At 45.8% G+C, this 19,266-nt stretch overlaps 1 protein-coding gene across 2 annotated transcripts in view; it reads left to right on the top strand.

Moving 5' to 3' along the window:
• LOC118690887 (C2 calcium-dependent domain-containing protein 4C-like) overlaps nt 1-18,864 on the top strand; it is a 30,341-nt gene extending 11,477 nt beyond the window's left edge. The window contains exons 1-2 of one of the 2 annotated variants that reach the window (XM_036389870.1): nt 17,076-17,189; nt 17,442-18,864. In XM_036389870.1, the coding sequence (XP_036245763.1) occupies nt 17,497-18,795 (1,299 nt within the window). In that variant the 5' untranslated portion in view covers nt 17,076-17,189; nt 17,442-17,496 and the 3' untranslated portion in view covers nt 18,796-18,864. Of the gene's footprint in view, nt 1-17,075; nt 17,190-17,441 lie in introns of those variants that run through there. The other variant, XM_036389869.1, reaches the window with a different exon arrangement.
• Nucleotides 18,865-19,266: the final 402 nt, after the last annotated feature.

The raw sequence follows: 19,266 nt of genomic DNA, 5'->3' as shown, positions 1-19,266 counted from the left end.
GCTGCTGCCAGCAAAGGGGATGAGAATGTAGGAAACAGCAGCTCCTTCAGGAAAAATGGGTCATGTGAGCCTTGGCTGGATCCTGTTCGCTTTTCTGTGGGAGGAAAGGCCAGCTCTGTGTGTGGTGTGTGCACTGCATCCTCAGGCAGCACAGGGTGGTTTGCTCATGCTCATAAGAAACCTTGGGCCAGCTCTGGTGGTTGTCTTCCAAGTAGAATGCATTCAATTATTCATTAGCCACTTCAAAAATCAGACAGGTACTACTTTAAAAACAACTATCAGGGAAAGCTATTGATGAGCATGGCACAGACCCATGGATATTTACAGACAGACAAAAACTTAGATCCACGTGAAATGAAATATGAAAAATGAGCAGAACAAGTGAGGAGAAACTCATCTATTCCAGCAGAGCAGCAAGGTGTGGGCTCTTCCATGGTGTGCAGACACAAGTGGCAAGATGAGAAATGCAGGAGAGTGCTCCAGATGTCAGAGTTGTGCAGAATGCTCTTGGGCTGTTGTGGCCCTTTGTGAAGGGACCTAGAAGCAGCCTGTTCTGAACTGGTGCAGGAAATGAGGGCTAGAGAGTAAGTCTGTGGGGTAGAGAATTGGTCTATGAATAATCAGCTGTTAATAAGTGTTACTTTTACTTTTCCACGATTCTATCCAGAAGAAATTGTAATCATGTCTCCAATTGTTGCTGAGTCCAATGAGTAACTTTCTCCAGTGGCACACTTCCAACCATTCTTGTCTTTTGAGCTTTCTGAGATGCAATACTCTTCCCTTGCCCAGGAGTGTCATTTCTTTTGTGGCCACTAAACTGGATTTCCACATAGGAGTCTAGACTGTAGATTCTCCCAAATATTTATTCTATACTATCCCAAAGTATTTATTTTATCTAAATAAACGCAATAGAGGCTTACTTACCCCATATTAGGTGCAGCCACCTCTGTGAGACAAATACTGATGGACTTAGCAGGAATGCTGCCACACCAGGGGCAAAAATGAATTTCCCCTCACTATTGCTCTTTGAGGAATGATACTGAAGGACCTCAATGTACAGCAATCAGTGTCTGGGGATAACTCATCCATGCAGTTAAATGTCAATTGGTCTTCATGTTACAATACTCAAAAACCCCCTGCTTTGTTAAATGTATTTTTCACAGAGCTTCAGTAACTATTGGCACCTTTAGATCCCTTTAGTATTTGTCAGGATTTCTTTGCATTGCCTCCTCCTACCACTCTGACAAAGCTCTGTGTGTCAGATTGTTTTTCTAGGCCCTGATTCAGCAGCCAGCATCAGGATTGAATGTCTCAGCAGTAGCAGCATATTCAGAGTTGTGACTGTGGCAACAGTGAAAATGAAAAACTGGTTAGGTCTGTGGTGATGTCCATTTTCTTGGAGGAAAAACAGTCCAATGGGCAAGGATCAGTTTTCTGGAGGAGCCCATCACCTAAACAGGCCAGTAGAACCCTGCTGCAATTTTGCAATAGCTCAAGTCCTGCCAGTCTGTGTCCTATCAGTGAAAAAAAGCTATTGTTTAACTGATGGATCCTGCACCTCTTGAGGCTGATGGCACAAATCCTGCTGGGATCTGTGGGGCAGGATCAGGCATTGCCACAGCTTGCTGGTGAGCACTGGCACTGTGGCTGTTCTGACAGGGGCAGAGCACACAGTGAAGTGATGAGGCAGAGCCCTGTCCTATGGCCAACAGGCACTGCTGGTGTTGCTGAGCTAAGGCCATAAGATGAGGCAGTATCTGAACCCTGGCCTGCCACACATCAGCTCTCTCTCTGTGCAAGCATTTAGGGAATCTTAAACACGGCTGGCATGGTGCTGAGGCAACAGCTACATCCAGGGTGAGTTGTCCTGGTTTATCAGGTGCTTTTTAGAGAACTGGGGGCTGTAACCTTCGTGACACAGTGAGCTGGCCTCTTTCCTTCCAGTGCTCCTGAGGTTGCCAGGATAACCTCATAGTTAGGCAGTTGCACTACTAGACACAACTACTAAGTGTGAGCATCCTGCCTTAGGAATAAGTTTGGCATTCCTTCAATAATACATAACAGTGCCAATTAGAGATAGCACACAAATTAGAAACACAGCTGGTACAGAAATGTTTTGTATCCCTTAAGTGTTTAATTAAATTGTATCCTAATACAGATTTACTCTAGCAGTTATGGTTGAATTTTATGTAGTATTACTTTATGTTCATAGAATTGGAATTGTTTAAGTATTTCTTAACCACCTAGGGGGGAAGAAGTATCTGTCCTGCAGCAACAGAACAGGCTCTGTAGCTGTGCCAGCCTTTGCCCTCAGAAGCTGGCATGCAAGCTTTGCAGATATCTCAAGCTTTCCTTAGCAAACAGGACTGGAACTTCTTGTGTATCATGAATGTTTGAGGGTAGGAAGGAAGTAGAAAGGAAAAAAAAAACATTTTCCCTAAGTCTCTTGTTTGATAAGAGACTTAAGTAATGAGTTAGGAAAAATGTGAGAGATTTTTTTCTGCTTCTTCCCTGCCTAAACAGAACACTTTCCTCATTCTTGACTGCAGCCCAGGGGTAACAGATGAGAAAAGGGTTTATATCTACATTTCATCTACAGGTTTAGCAACCTGGAATCCATTTTGTAAATGCTCTGATACTCTTAGCTTGCACAGTCTTACTCTGTTAATGCAGTTTTGTGCACTCTGTTACTCACACCCAGGGAGGAGGAGGAGGGGAAGGCTGTGCAGTGCTGCAGCCACAATGTGGAGTCATCTGTGCCCCGAAGGGACAGCAGCTCCTTTGCCTAGGACAGAGTAACAGGGATGTCCCTCACAGCCTGGGAGCTGGACATGTTAGGGCTGCATCTCTGGAAAATGCTTGCAATGGTTGTATCTCCCTCCTGTGAGGCAGATACTGGGCCCATGTAGGATTGGCCAAGGGAGGTCCCCAGAAGACAGAAGTTGGTACCTGCTTTAGCACTTTGAGAGTAACTGCATGAGCAAGCTGATGGGGCTTGCATTGAGAACTCAGTCTCTCCAAGTAATAGAGCCTGCTAGCTCTAAGTAGGAGCAGCCTTTTTCTGTTAAGATTTACAATATAGAATCATCTTACACTTGATGTTCACCCTTGTTTTCCTTTCTTTTAATGCTTTGTACTTTGGTAAGGCAGATTTCCATTTGCTTAGCTGAGAAGTCTCCAAAGCTGGGCTTGCAATCTGTTGTGAGCTAAAAGGAGCAACCAAGGTCTTGCATTACCGAGTGCTTTTGTGCTGGGGCACTGCAGGGTACAGGGAAGATGAGTACAGGTGCTGAGGTAATGCCACCCTCAGACAGGGGCATATGCACAGCTCTTAAGTGAGTGTTTCAAGGGGTGTCAGAAAATGAACAGTGACATGCAGCAAGGGGTCAATCCAGGGTGCAGCCTGCTGGTGGCTGGGCTCACTATTGCTGTCCTGTTTGTGAGATGGGTGGTGTGTCCTCAATCCAACCATCTCCAATGCTGATTGCTTCATCCAACCCACCCAGGATCTATCAGGCCCTCACTGGGACTCACTTTTCACTTATCTGAGAAAGCCATAAATCAGATTTCCAGCTAAACCCAGATGGGGAAAAAAGTGCTTCTTCCAGTGAAAAAGGGGAAATGAGGGTGAAATGGAAATGCCACAGTGACTAAGTGCTTGAACAGAATGAAGGTGCTTCTGTGTACATGAAGGACTAATGTTAGTGGGGAAGTTGAATTTCAAGATAGCAAAGTTGTATTGCACCAGAATTAAAGGAAACTGAGGTGATGAACATAAATTGTTTAGTCATGATCAATAAATCTTTAATTTCACCCCACAGTTTAATTTCAGCTCAGGTCTGTGATGTTCCATGGTAGTAACTGGCTTTCTTACTTGAATTTAAGGAAAAGACTAACCCTGTAATCCTTGTCATTTTAGGGGTAAAGGAAAGGCTTTGGCAGGGCTGGAATCTGCAGTTACCAGAGCCCCATCCACAGCAGACATACAGCTGAGCCCTTAAGTCTCAAAGGCTATGCTGCTCAGGTAGCAAGGAGGGCAAGGCCTAGGGGCTGAAGATTTGGTGGCTTTCTGCACACCCTGATCAGTGGCTGGAATTGACAGTTGCTTGTGAGGGATGTTTTGGTGTCTTTTCACAAAGTACTGATGTTCACGTTGCAATACTCACATGGAGGAGCTTGGGTGTGGTGTGTCCTGACTGAGAGCTGGGGAAGAGGTTGGAGGGAGCTGGGGAAGTGGTGTGTGCCTGAAATCCCTACATGTTTTGCTGTATATTTTAGTGAGAACTGAACAGCCAAGGGGCTGAATTCAGGAAGGTGTGGAATTGCCTGTGTAGATGGACTTAAGGAATGCAGAACTGTAAAAGTACCTGAGCTGTAAGTGCAAGTGCCATAATTCAGCTGCTATTTAAAATCTCATTTCAAGAGACCCTGCTGAGTGTTTATTCCCATCACTGAGTGTGTAAGTACATTTTCAACTCTGTCACTGCACACTGAGGTCTGCTTTGCTTTCCCTTCCTGAGAACAACTGTAAGCACTTTTCATTGAGCTGCTTTGCTTAGGTCTTATTGAGGGACACAGCAGAAATCCCAAGCAGCTCAGAGCCCACCAGGTGTGCAAACCTCACCCTGTGCCAGCCAGCTTGTCCCACTGCAACGGAGAGCTCCAGAGTTTTAGCACAGGCACAGCCCAGCCCATCACAAGATCTTTCCCAGTTGCATGAGACTGGTGGTGTGCGGGAGCACTGAGTGCTGGGAAAACAGCTATAAACTGGTTACACTTGGAAACAGCAAATATATGAGACAAGGAGTGGGGGAAGAAAAGGGAGAGCATAACATTAGATTTTCTATGCATTTTTGACTGTGTAAGGAGTCAGTTACAACTTTATAGTTTTGCAAGGAAATTTGTGCTGCTTCAGAAAACTTGGCCACAGGGCAACAGGGTCTACCAATCTCACAACTCAAAATCCCTTTTTGGCTCTTGGACAGGTTTTGCAGATATTTCTTGTGTGCTAAGACACTGCTTCTGCTAAGCAATTCAAGGAGGGAATAGTATCCTCCTGCCCAATATACAGCCCTTCCAAAGAGGGGAGCTATGCTCATCATCAGTTCTGGGCTTTTTCATGTAGAATGTTTGAGGGAAAATAATCCCAAACAAAATCCACGAGGTAAGGTGCATTTTGGTTGTACTCAGTATTTGAAATCATGTTAACAGTGAACAGCTCTAAGTTTTTGTGGGGACCTTAATATTAGAATGCAAAGTACATTGTGCTACTGGAGCCCTGTTCAACACCTCAAGCAAAGGTGTGCACTGGGGAGGGTTTGCCCAGGAGGAGGGAGCCATTATTTCAGGGAGCAGGGCCAGTTCTGTGCTTCTGCAGCAGCTGGTCTGCTTTCCCTATGATAACCCAGAACTAGGTTTTTCACATCATCAAGTAGTAGAAAGCTGGGATTTTTATCTGCATTTCTGTAGCTGATTTGTCAAAAGATGTTACAATTAAGCTCACACACATCAGTGCTTTTGAGAAAGTTATGTCCAATTATTGATAAAGTCAAGGATTGACTTAAAGTCAGTGAGTTGAAAAATCATATAGTGTACATCTTTATTTCCCTCACTTTTAAATGAGATATTCAAGACACAGCAGTGAGATCTTACCAGCTCACCTTTTGGCAGATTTGTGATGCATTGATTGCTTTATGTTTTCTTATTCTATTTATTGGTTTATAGAATTTCCAGTTCTTGGTTTGCTTTGTGAATATTGTTAAAATCAGGAGGTTCAGTAAAGCACCTAGAGACAAACAGATGTGATCATGGCCCTGAATCATTTTAGGGACTCCAAGTAAACTCATTACATCTTTACTGTTTCACTGACAAAACTTACGTAAAACATTGACTGGCTATGATCTTAAATTTTCTTTTGAATTTGTTACATGCCCTGATAGCCTGCAGAAAATTAAAGCATCTGGAAAAAGAAAATCTCTTCTCTTTTACTCTGAATTTGCAAAAATGGAAGCCAACAGCTGTTTCAGAGCCAAAAACAAATAAAAAGCATGTAGCAGGTGGTACCATGCATGTACATCTAATTGCAATCTAACAATCTGCAAGCCAGCTACCAAATAGTGAGGGGTGAGATCATAATTTGGGCCGAGAAAGGGAGCAAAGACAATGGGAAAGCAAGAGAATCAGTTTTGGCTCAGGAAATTGCTATCTTTATAGAGGAGAGAAATGAGTGTAACTAAGAGCAGTGAGTTGTGATATCCTTTTGTTTTTGAAATGTTGGGCTCTTGACTCATGACTGGCTAGAGAAACTGGCTATAGATGCCAGAAATAGTGGGGAAGTGATGGCATGTCTGGTTCATGGCTCAGTACAAGTAACCCTGATGGGTTTGTCAGGTGAGGAGCAGCTCATGGCTCTGAGGATCACACAGAGCAGTGGTGGGGCTGCTCCTGGGCCTCCTCTCACATAAAGTGTGTGTCTGCTCACACCTGTGCTGGGGAGGATCAGGCTGTGAACAGCCCTTCTCAGCTCCTCATAAAGGAGCTTCCTTAAAGCACTGGGTTTTGTGGTGTGGGCCCCAAGTGCTGCATAAAGTCATGTTCAGGATGGAGAGAATGGGGTAACTCTGCAGTCCCAATTGCCAGGCTGGGTCAGAGGCAGTGTGGTGAATATTTGGGTAGAAGGATTAGTGTGGGTAACTCTGCAGGGTCAGAGGCAGTGTGGTGAATATTTGGGTAGAAGGATTAGTGTGGGTAACTCTGCAGTGCCAATTGCCAGGCTGGGTCAGAGGCAGTGTGGTGAGTACTGGGATAGAAGGATTAGTGTTGGTAACTCTGCAGGGTCAGAGGCAGTGTGGTGAGTACTGGGATAGAAGGATTAGTGTTGGTAACTCTGCAGGGTCAGAGGCAGTGTGGTGAATATTTGGGTGGAAGGATTAGTGTGGGTAACTCTGCAGGGTCAGAGGCAGTGTGGTAAATATTTGGGTAGAAGGATTAGTGTGGGTAGCTCTGCAGGGTCAGAGGCAGTGTGGTGAATATTTGGGTAGAAGGATTAGTGTGGGTAACTCTGCAGGGTCAGAGGCAGTGTGGTGAATATTTGGGTAGAAGGATTAGTGTGGGTAACTCTGCAGGGTCAGAGGCAGTGTGCTGAGTATTTGGGTAGAAGGATTAGTGTGGGTAACTCTGCAGGGTCAGAGGCAGTGTGCTGAGTATTTGGGTAGAAGGATTAGTGTGGGTAACTCTGCAGGGTCAGAGGCAGTGTGCTGAGTATTTGGGTAGAAGGATTAGTGTGGGTAACTCTGCAGGGTCAGAGGCAGTGTGGTGAGTACTGGGATAGAAGGATTAATGTGGGTAACTCTGCAGGGTCAGAGGCAGTGTGCTGAGTATTTGGGTAGAGGATTAGTGTGGGTAGCTCTGCAGTCCCAATTGCCAGGCTGGGTCAGAGGCAGTGTGCTGAGTATTTGGCAGGTGATTCTCTTCTCAGTTGTGCAGTGAAAGGCTGAAGCCAGCAGGATTGCCCAGAGGTGAAGCCAGCAGGACTGAGAGGAGGAAGCATGAGCCCACTCCCAGCTGCTTTCTCTCCAGAGATCTGATGGTGATTTACTTTAATGCTGTTTCTCACTGATGCCCCCACAAGGCATAGTTTGTTTGCATTTTCTGTGATCAGATCAATCTTCCCTCTTATTGTCAGCCATTCACTGATAGGAATCCTCAGTTAGTTCTTTCTTTTATTGCTGTCTTATTGCACAGATAAACCATAAAGGATTTCTTTGCCTGGAGGACATGTGCAACTAACTTGAACTGATTTAGGAAATGCTTTTCCAGAATTTCACTGGGCAGCACACTGAAAGCATTTTGAAAAAAATATTTAAAATTAAAGCATTCAGTACAATAGCACAAGCCCAAGAGTGCTTTTTTTCCCTTGTCTGGCACTCCTTTCAGTGGGTGAAATGTACTCCTGCATGGCACCAAGGAGACCATACCTCTGGAACCATCCTTGAAGGGTTTCTATCAAGGTAAGTGTCATAGCAGCTCCCTGCTGCCAGGGCAATACTTCAAAAATGAGAAGTCTACGAACCTGTGGCTTATTTTGCAAGTTTCCTTCAGAAAACTTAATCAAGCCCAGGGTCACCAAGGTTCCTCACAACTTTTAAGGGGCTTTGACTTAGATCTAAGCACAAGCAGAAGAGATCTGAATTATATTCTTAGAGGAGAGCAAATTGTTGAGAGGTGAAGTTAGGCTGCTCTTGATGACTTTTAGTCTGCCTGAAGGAGCTGATCTTTGAATGGACAATGTGGGCTAAATATTTGAGGGGCTGAATGAATCACAACCTTCATTGTTTCAGGGAAGTTGCAGAGCAGTACATTGCCAAGTATAATATTTTAATTAGTTAAGATCAGTTGTTCTTCCCAATTTCCACTGATCACAGTAAATAGCAATTAAGAGCAATCAGCACAGATTGAGGGTGCTGCTGCCATGGAGCTCAGTATTAGGAATAATCAAAACCAGAGTATTGGGCTTATTAGTGCCTGGGCCATTGGCTGGCCTGCAGTTTGCTGAGGAGTTGTGCTTGATTAAAAGCAACAGGGACAAGTTGATGGCTTTGTGATCCTGGCCCTACAGTCTGAGAGGGCTGATGGGGCAGACCCTGCTGTGGCACAGGGTAGAGGAGCAGGGTCAGTCTGGAGGCCAGAGATGGGATTTTCTCTGTGAAGCAGCAGCTTTCAGGTGTGTTTTGCCCCAGAGACACACGAGAGGGGCTGGATCCTGCCCTCAGCTGATCATCTGCATAATGAATGAGTCAGGGACTGGAAAAGACTGCTGCTCAGGAAGTGTCTAATTTATTAATGTAGGAGGAAAATACAGAACCTTCTGGATCCCCTGGCTGGTTCCACTCTCAGCTCTGAGGATGGTGCTGCCCATCATGAAGGAAGAGCTGTGTTTCCCACAAGTACAGCCTGGAAAAGGTGTCCTCCCCTCATGCCCCTCCTTTCTCCTCAATGACCTGCCTATGCAGCCTCTGGTAAGACTGGTGCTAGAAGAAGCATTTTCCAGAGCTTTCATTGTTTTAATTGAGACAAACTAATGGTGAAAGGTACTTGTAAGTGCCAGGAAAGCATCTTCTATTTTATATGCTTGGGTAGCAAAAAACCCCACAAGAGTCTTAACAGCTGAATTATTGGGTTGTGTTTGGGGTGTGTGAAGCCTCCAGTGAAACAGCACCACAAGTCATTGCAGCCTGTTTGAAGCATTTGGCCTGGAGGAGGTTCCCATGACCCAAGTGCCATGTGGTGCACAGTGCCTGCTCCAGCAGGAGCCTGCTGGCCCTGGGGTTGAGAGAGGGAGGCTGAGGCAGGATTCAAACTGCAGGCAGTGAAAGGATGAGGAAGCCAAGCAATAAAGGGTTGAATTTTGTCCTCCCCACTTAAGCAAAGCTGCTCAGCATGAAACAATTTTTACCAAGTGCCAGAGAATCTGTTATAGCCACATGAGCCTATTTCTGCTTTTCCAATGGGAATGTCTGTGACAGCAATAACTGCAAATTATTTTTCTTTGTACAGTAATATCTGGCCATATGTTTAAACCCTGTGTTTAGTAGCAGTAGTTAAACAGTTTTTCTCATGCCTAGTGATTCCTGAGTTGGAAGTAATTTTGTCAAGGAAAATCCTTGCAGTTCTGCCACTCTTCTCGCTTGCTGCTGTGCACCAGTGTTGTTCTCCAAGCACTTTTAACCTAATTTGTTACACATCTCTGCTTGTAAACCATTAATAGCAGATGTTTAACATGGGAATTCTGGGGTGTGATCCACAACGTGCCCCAGAGCTGCTGCTTTATCCCAGGATATAATTATACTATCCTGTGACTTTGCTTCTAGTTTTCCTTTAAATGAAATTTCAGACAATCCATTTCCTCATGGTAACAAAACTGTCACTGTCTGTTTTCACCTTTTCTGCTCCCAAAGACCAAAACCAGCACCTCCACAAAATCCTGAGCCTTTTCCCAAAGCTGCCTGAAGTCTGCAGGGCTATTCACACTGATTCCTGGAATCACATTCTTCTTACCACTATCAGGTTAATTAATGGATTTCTTCCCCCATCACTGACGGTCCAAGGGATTGTTGTTCTCCAAGTATTTTTTGGGCATTAGGAGCTCTGAGAAAAGGGAGGTATTCACAAATCATCTGTGTGAAGCTTTGCAGGGTCAGGGCCATGGCAGGCCCTGTTTTGGAAATGGAAAGTACAAGTGGAATGCTGTCTCATTTCTGAAAATAGTCCTGCAGAAACACAACCTAGGGGACAGAAAGCCCCAATCTAGAAATGTGCAAACTCCAGAAAAAGAACTGTCCTTTTGTACAGAAATGCCAAGGACAGTGAAGAGTCTAGCTTTGAGCTTTGCTTTGAAGGTTGAATTTCAGTGTACTGAAAGCACCATCTGTTTCTTAGTGAGATGCTGCTGGTTAGTGACACTACCCTGAAATGTGTTCCACTTAAAGGTAGGACTCTCATCACTGCATGTCCTACCCATCAAGATATTGTGGCCAATTCCTGCAGTGTGCTGTGCCACCTTCAGGAGAAGAAATGTTCAACTAAATTTGACTCTTCAGAGGAAAAAATTACTCTTCGGTTATTGGTGAGTTTTCTGTTTTACTGTTTAATTTGCAATGGTCAGGCTGCCTGGAGTAGCAGGCAGCCTTCCCCAAGCAAGTTCTTGATCTGCCTCCCACTGGGACTGGGCTGGGGCCAGGGGAGGAACAGCAGAGTCCCCACACCCAGCTCCAGCACAGGATGGCTGCAAGGCCTGCAGGCAGCTGCACTTGTTGGGCAGAGCTTGGAAACTCCTCCTGCAGTGACATCTCACCCATTGTAGCTCATGGCATGGAAAATGATGGGAAGTGATGATTGCCAACACACCTGTTTTTGAAGTGTGAAACACTCCCAGTCAAGACCAGCATGTTTTGATGAGGTGAATTATCCTTTTGGAAATGTTCTTGGCTTGCTGCCTTGTTCCTTCTCACGTGTTCTGGTGCCTTTATCTTCATCCATGCTGAACATGCAGGACACACTGCAGCCAGCCAGGAAATCCTGAGCATGGATTTCAGGAGCATTTCAGGGAGATCCTTCCTCTGTTTTTAAGGTTGCTTTGGATCTGTGCTCTTTGGAGGCTTTGTGGCTGTGACTGGACAGGGAGGAAGGTTATTAAGAAGTGCTTGTTTAATAAAGCCTGCCAGCAAGTGTTTTGCAGTGCATAGATGAACCCTGCCAAACTTTTGGGAATCCCTATCACCTTTTACAAGTTTCTGCATGACCACAGGAGTATTATATGGCACACTTTTTGAGGAAATTCTCAATATTATTTGTGCAAATCATGGAGCATAACTTGACAATTGTGGTGCCTAATTTGACAACTTTATCCTTTTATCTTGAAGGAAGATGGCAATCAGGGAAATCCTAGGAGTTACCCTTCCAAAGAATAGCTGCTGACATTGTAATTCCTGGTTAAGGTGCTAGTAGGAGATAATTATCCATTTGCTGACTCATATAGTCTTCCTTTGAGCTATAAAATGATGTCTAAAATGATAAAAAAATCAATACATAGATCCATAGCTTTTCTCTAATTTGACTTCTTGAAATGGATGTAAAAAATGCATTCTTTGCATGGACAAGCATAGATTTAGTTTCCTAATACACAGTCCTGGCACTGTTTTCTTCTTTTTCTCTTTAACCTTGATACAAGTGATCCTTACTGATTTTAAGATTTGTGGAGACTTTTTTATTTTGTTTCTTTTTACAAAGGCTCGTTTTTATTTGAAACCAAAAATTATTTGCAGCTTTTATTTTTCATATTTAAATTTACTTTGAGCACAAAGAAGATGGAGAGAATAGTTTTTCTCTCAGTATGTGTGATTCATCTTAAAGGTGTCAATGTAACTTTTCATGGAATGAATTAATTTAGGTCACATGAGAATGACATCAAATTAGACTACATCAGGCATGAGACCAAACTGCAGAAAATATTCCTTTATTGAGGCTACCAGAATAGAGGTGGTTGCATGAAGTGTTTATTTATGCTTTTGTGTCTAAGCAGGGAATGTGAAAGGGACGTGGCTGAGGAGCAGCTGAGGACACTGTGTTTGCCTGGCTGGAAGAAAGGAGGCTGAGGGGTCTAATTGCTAATTGATCTAATTGCTCTCTACAGCTCCTGATGAGGGGAGGCAGAGAGGGAGGTGCTGAACTCTGGGATCCAGTGGCTGGATGTGTGGCAGTGATTCAGGTGCTGAACTCTTCTCTGGGATCCAGTGGCTGGATGTGTGGCAGTGATTCAGGTGCTGAACTCTTCTCTGGGATCCAGTGGCTGGATGTGTGGCAGTGATTCAAAGCTGGCTCAGGATGGGCTCAGAATGGATGCTAGGAAGCATTTCCTTTCTAAGAGGGTGGTCAGACACTGGGTCAGGGGTGATCAATGCTCCAAGCTGTCAATGAGTTAGGAGGCATTGGGACGAGGCCCTTAATAACACAATTTTAACTTTTGAGGAGCCCTGGATTGGTCTGGCAGTTGGACTTGGATGATTGTTGTAGGTCCCTTTCCACTGAAATAGTCTGGTCTATAAATGATAAAGTGGTACTGTCTGATTCAATTTCTGTTTTTACTCTGAGGGAAATACTAGTGGTGATTCTCACATTCCATTACTGGGGATGTATCCTGCTACAAGCACAGCACAGTAACTCTACAGAGCCATGGCAGAAGGGGAGCTCATGACTGCTCTAGCACAGTACATCTCTGTGAGGTGACCTAATCAGTTTGGTGGACTTTTTTTCCTGAGAATCCTAAAAGGCACTTACTTGGCCTAGTGGGAGAGGCCTGCCCTGAAACTGAGCTGTTTGACACTGGAATAAGTTTATCTTCAGCAACAGAAGAGGGACTTGAACAAGACAGTCTCGGGGCAGTTCTGCTTTCACCAGATTGCAGAATTCTTGAAAGAAGCACAGTCTGTAATACAGAGCTGTTACTGTGGGAAATGTCATGGGAATTTTTAGGTTTTCATCATGTTTAGCCCTATAATATTCAAATGAAACATCCACTAACAATGCAGTTTATACAGCAGTCCCTTGGATATGTGTTCCTTCTGTCTTGCTGCAAGGTTTGATCATGCCCAAACTGTGCACCTCTGCCACTGCCATGGCTTCAAGAATCTGAATTAAAGGCACTTGCAGAGTATTCTATGGAATGTAAATCTTTTAGAGGAAATACAATTTCCATTCTTTGTGTCTGCATCTGTGTGACTTGGCTGTGACCTTATGGCTGGCCTCAGTGAGCATGTGTCCAGCAACAAAGTTTTCTTCCTGACTGGACACCCTTTAGCTCTACTGGTCAAATTGATTCCCTGGAGGAAGATCAGACACTTTGGTGCTCCACAATGGTGGCCATGCACAGGGGTACCAGCAGCCTCCTTTTGAGTACCTGAGCCCTTTTCCCCTTTGAGGTTTAAGATTAATCACTGAAAGGCAGCAGTTTGCCAAGCCTTGGCTGAGAGTCACATGTGCCTTCAGAGTTGGAGCTGTGTAACTCAAATCCCTGCTCTTTTTTCCCAGAAGAAAGCAGTCTTTATGCCTATTGTATTTTTAAAAAAATTAAATTACCCACATTCTTTTATCTTCCTCCCTCAAACGAGTTCCAGTCTTCTTTAGGATCCTTTCCACCAGCACACCTAAACTGCCCAGGCTGTCTAGTAAACCCTCTGGTCCTGGGAAATCTGCTCCACTTTGCTGTTGAATTTTTACTGGTTATCCTGGTTATCTTTTATCCTGGTTATCTATCTGTAGAAACTTGCCTTTTTGGGAAACTGGCTGAGTGGAATTAGGAACAGCATACCTTTCTTGGATTTTTGCATGGCAATTCTCAGCTTCTCATAACAGGACTGTGTAATATGCTATCAAGAATGAAGTTTTCAGTTCATACTTTTAGATTTTTACAGTTCACACTGCTGTGCCACAAGGCACTTGAGATACTTGGCATAAAGTCCCCAAGTGCCTGAAGGGCCCTGCAGCTCCTGAGCTCTTGCTGCCAGCACTTGGGCACTTGTTCATTCATTTGTTCATTTAAAGGAGCATGGACATTTCTGGTAAAGCAATGCATGAACTTGTCTTTGCTGATGAGATAAAATATAAGCTACTCTGTGATACAAAAAAAGAAAGGTCAAGTTGTCAGATTAGTTTTGCTGAACCTCTGTTACTACTTTGTGTTACTGTGAGAGTAATGCAGAATAATTTGGCCATTGATTTAGGCCAGAAATGGTGAGCAGTCTGCTAATAGATATATTTGACATTAGTCAAAGTGACAGGAAGGAATTAATGCACTATACCATGTGCTGTGTTTGTTCCTGATACCAATCTCTAACAAAAAACTGTATCTAAGTGCCTCTCAGTTGATTGAAGTCTTCTTTCAAGAAGTTACAGCTGAGTTACTGCTGCATTCTTTAGGAAAATAAAGCTGAACTGGCTTCTCTATTCTCACAAAAGCTTGTGGAAATGTTGAATATTTTATGTAATATAATGCACAGTCATTGCTGCTGCTTTAAGAATGGTGAGATGTTATGTGCTATCTCTTCCAGGGCTGGCATTCACATCTCCCCCTTTCACAGCAGAGCCAGAGGTTTTTTGCTTTTTCCCTTTCCAGTCATTTTTCCCCTCCCCTGGGGCACATTCTCCAAGGGCCGCCAGCTGCTGCAGCTCTCTCCCTCTCTCTGCCCTGTAAAGCACGGGGAGGGTTCTCCTTGCAGTTCCAGGCCCTTGGAGCGGTCAGCTCGAACCCGGCTTTGTACTCGGATGTTTTACCCCGCACCTCCCCGGGCTCCCGCAGGGAGGAGGCGCCGCCGGACCTTTCCTGAGCCGCTGTGCCAGGGAAGTCCGAACGGCACCAGAGGAGATCAATCATAGCAGAACACACCAAGGAAAACTCCCGAGCTCCTCCTGTGTTGGTAGGAAATTCCATTTTTTACAGCCCCTGCCCAGATCCCAGGCTTTCACCTGTTGTTGGTACAGGGGTTGTAATAAAGGCTTTCCACGAATTATATCCGCTTTAAAAGTGGATTATTGTAGGCATATTTTTATAACAACAGGAAGTCCTCTTGGCAGCATATTTTAATTATGCTCTGAAGCTAATCAAGGAAAGAATCTGTTCTGAACACAGGAAGTTATATGTACACATTTGAGTGCCTATTTCCATGGGGCAGGTTCAAGTGCTCAAGTGTTGCTGAACTCCCAGCACACGAGCAATCTGTTGAATGTCTATAAAGTGCAGGCTTTCATAGGAAGGGGAGGATCCGTCACCCCATGTAAGGCACCTGCTTCCTCTCTGCAGTCACTGGAGGGAGACAGGCAACTGTGATCATGAGACTCTGATCACCTCTGGAGGAGCCCTAACTTTTATCCCTGACGGTGAAGAGACTCAGGAGAAACCACGTACCTACAGGTGTAGCTATTTTATTTCATCACTGCCTCATGCCAGCTGTGAACTTAGTGCATCTGAGGCTGGTTGCCATGATTGCTGTATGTGAACAACCTCTGTGATCTGTTACTGAAGGCAATAAGGTTTCCACTAAAAAGTGCCATTTCCTTAATTTTTCTCCATGTTTAATGTTTAATTTTTTTATTTTTTAATCAAAGGCAGAGGTGCATAGCACATAGAACAAGCCCACTTACTCTTTGGAAACTACATGGTGTGTAATGCATGATTCATGGTATGGTATTGCCTGGTCTGAATGGATAACAGCTGTAAGGTTCACACTCTGCTTCCTAAAGGTGAGCATCCCAGCGTCTCCAGGAATTTCTCTTACTGCTCTGCTGTAAAGTCTCACTGGCTGGAGAAAGCACTAACCCTCTCCAGAAGCCTCTAAATTGGATTGGAGATTATTTGAAGCACACCCACATCAAGTAAGTTCATCTAAGTAAACTACACGAGCTCCTACAACTGAAACCTCACTGGGATGTTTGGGGTGTCCTGAACCTTTTTACAAAGCACGGCAGAAGGAATTTTCTCAGATTTTAATCACCCGGAGATTGTTATGCTAATGAAGCCTAACTGGTATAAAAAAAAGCCAAGAGAGAAGCAGGGCTTACACCCAGAACACGTGTGTCCCCAGCTAAATCTTTCAGCAGGTTCAAAATGTTCCCTGCCCCTGTTGCCCACGGGATTTATTTTCTCTGAGCACGTGTCGTCTATTTCAAGCACTCGGTAAACATGCACCTCAGCTCTTCAGCGAAGAGGGAGGAAGAATATTATTTGTCTACTATCCCTGTGTTATAGGCTTCAGATGAGTATTTAGCCAACCAGTTTGGCAGGCCTTCCTGGCTTTGCATTAGAGATTGCTGCTTGCAGAATAATTAGAGTTTGCAGAGGTCCGTCGGGCCCTGCTGCGCTGGTGAGGAAGTTCATGGATCCCCCCTGGCTTTGAGCAGGGTCTGTTAAGCATCACGCGGGCCTGGGTTTTTATGTGCTGCTTTTGAAGGTGATTTGCCAAAGCATTTCGTGCCTTGTCTTTCCCCTCGCTGCACCTGCATTCCCGTTTCTGTCGCTGCTCAGTGTCAGCGATCAGAACGCTGTGTCAGGGTTCCGTAGCCTCGTGTTCTTTGTGAGTAACGAGGGGGCGGACACACATTCAGATGTAGAAAGGCAGCAAAGTTCTTTAGAATGAGCTCGAAAACCGCAATCCCCGCTTCCTACTGCTCTAACGCTGGAAAGCTGCCAGGATCTCCAGAAGAAAAGAATCCCCAAGGACAATGTTGCTTCTGTCCTGGGTTTGTCAGTTATCTCGGAACACCTCGGGACGCCCCCGTAAGTAGATATTGATCAGAAAGAGCCTGGAGGCAGGGGAAGGGCGGCCCGGGCAGCCCCGTCCCCCGCGCTCGCAGGCCGAGTGCCAAGCGCTGGGAACATCCGCTGCTCTGCGGGGGCGACAGGACACGCTCGAAAAGCGCTTTCCCGTGAGAGGCCCCTGCGGCAAGTCCCTCCCCGTGCCCCGGTGCCCTGCAGGGCCGCTCTCCCTCCCGTAGCCCGGCATGGCATGGGAGGTGCGGCTGCAGCCCCCGCCCCTGCCCGCGCTGGGAGGCGCCCGGCGCGGCTACTAAAGGCAGGAGCGGGGCGGGCTGCGCCGTCCTGCTCGGAGCTGCTGGAAACAACAAGGCTTGAGCTTCTCAAGGTACGTCCTCTGCTGAGGGAAAAGCGCCGCAGGGATTATGCGAGAGGGACGTTTTCCTCTGGTAGTGGCTCCATGCTGTTTTCTCTCTTTAGTGGTTTAGTTCTGCCCTTGCACCAATTGACTTCGCTGAAGGTGGTGTGCTGGGCAGGGGCTGTGTTGAACATGCCTTGAATGGCACCCTTTGTGCCTTGCTTGGCTGTAGTGCGTCTAGAAAGGATGTTCATGTACCTTTTCTTCTCTGTGTGTCTGCAGGTGGATTTCTCCTTCAAACTTTTCCCCTTTGAGGACCTCCTGCCCAGCTACAGCGATGTGGTTGTTGGAAAAGATCAGAGGGTCACATGAAAATGGAAACCTCCCCAGCTCTTCCTTCCTGGGACTGCCACAAAGCCAAAATCTGCCAGAAAAAGCTCAGCTGAGGGCTGCTGCTTTTCCAAATGTGATCACTCCTGACAGAATCCCTGAATTCTGCATTCCCCCCAGGCTGACCAGCTCTGGCCCCGTTAAGGGCAGTGGCTTCCACCAGGATCACAGTTCAGTGGATGCAGCTCTTAGTTCTGATTATAGCCCCAGCTCTTGCCCACATCTCATTCAGGTGGAAAGTGTTGAAGAGGAGATCTCTGCCCTGGAGGAAGAAAGCACCAATGCAGACCCACAGTCCCAAGCAGCGCTCTCCCTGCCCCACTTTCCCAGAGCCCCCACTTCCTATGGCTTCTGCACTTTGCTGGAGAGCCCCCACACCAGGAGGAAGGAGTCCATCTTCCATGGTGATCCCCGTGGGGCTCTGCCCGGCCTGAAGCTGTCTCGATCCAGAGCTAACACCTTCAGTGGCAAAGGGAGCACGTCTAACCCCATTGCTATCAGCTTTGCCTCGGTGAGACTGCCGCCCAAGCACCTCTCTCTGCACAGGCAAGGTGCCTGTGACAGTGACACTGCCTCTTCCAGTGATTCCTCTCCTTTCAGTTCTCCACTTCTCACCAGGTCACCTCCCAGACCCTGCTCCCTGATCAAAGCACAAAGTCAGGAGGGATTGCTCTGCAGAGCGCTGAAAGACAAGAGCAAACACAGTATGCCCAGGAACAATTCTCTCTCTACAGAGGAGAGCAGCTCCACTGATAACAGCCCCAGTGCCATCAGGAGAGCCTCCGAAGGGCTGCTTGGCATCCGGAGCTTTAGCACCTCCTGTTCTCCCTTGTTCCCAGTGGACCTGAGCTGCAGTCGGGAGAGACTGGTGGGGGAGAGTGCTGTGGTCATGGACAAGGGAGGTGTGTTGAGGCTCTCAGCTGAGTACTGCTCCGAGAACGAGAGGCTGCGCATCCGCCTGATCAGTGCAGAGGGTTTGTATGACGATTCTGTAGAGCCCAAAAGCATCAACTGCTCTATCTCCTTCTCCCTGGTGCCAGGGAAAACACAGAAGCAGAGAAGCACAGTTATAAAGAGAAGCAGAAATCCCATCTTCAACGAGGACTTCTTTTTTGATGGCATTGCAGAAGAAGAGCTGTACAGCCTCTCTGTCAGGATGAAAGCAACAAATAAAGGGTGCAGCATGAAAAGGGATTATACCTTAGGAGAACGGGAGCTGTCTTTAATGAGTATGTTGGCAGTGTAGTGCTTCAAATATTCAAACAAATTGTCATCTGAAAGTTTTCTACTAAATAAAGTTTTAGGTTGACTTTTATGTTGTTGGGGTTTTTTTTTAGGAATACTTAAAAGCACTGCCTTGCTTGGTGTCATGCTCTTGTGCCTTGTTTTGCTGCTTAACACTTCCAACTGAGATATTGACAGGATGGGAGAGAAAGGCTGGTTTGCCTTTAGGATAAAGGATTAGGCTGTTACCAAGTCAAGGCTGCTATTTATGGCTTTCAGGCCATAAATTTGAGGTGGAAGTGTTTTTCCCTCTACCTGGTCCCTGAGTGGGTAACAGTCTGTGCACACAGTACACCCTGCACTCTATTGCAGCTCCTTGGTACAACATCAGCTCAATGGACCATTCTGACAGCACTCAGATTTGCACAAATGAATGTTTTAATGAGCCCTGTGTTTGGAGGGAGAATGAGGTGGATTTGGGTTCCAAAGCCGG

Source organism: Molothrus ater, chromosome 13 (assembly GCF_012460135.2).
Source record: "Molothrus ater isolate BHLD 08-10-18 breed brown headed cowbird chromosome 13, BPBGC_Mater_1.1, whole genome shotgun sequence".
Classification (NCBI taxonomy): Eukaryota; Metazoa; Chordata; class Aves; order Passeriformes; family Icteridae; genus Molothrus; species Molothrus ater.
This window is presented reverse-complemented; position numbering and strand designations above follow the sequence as displayed.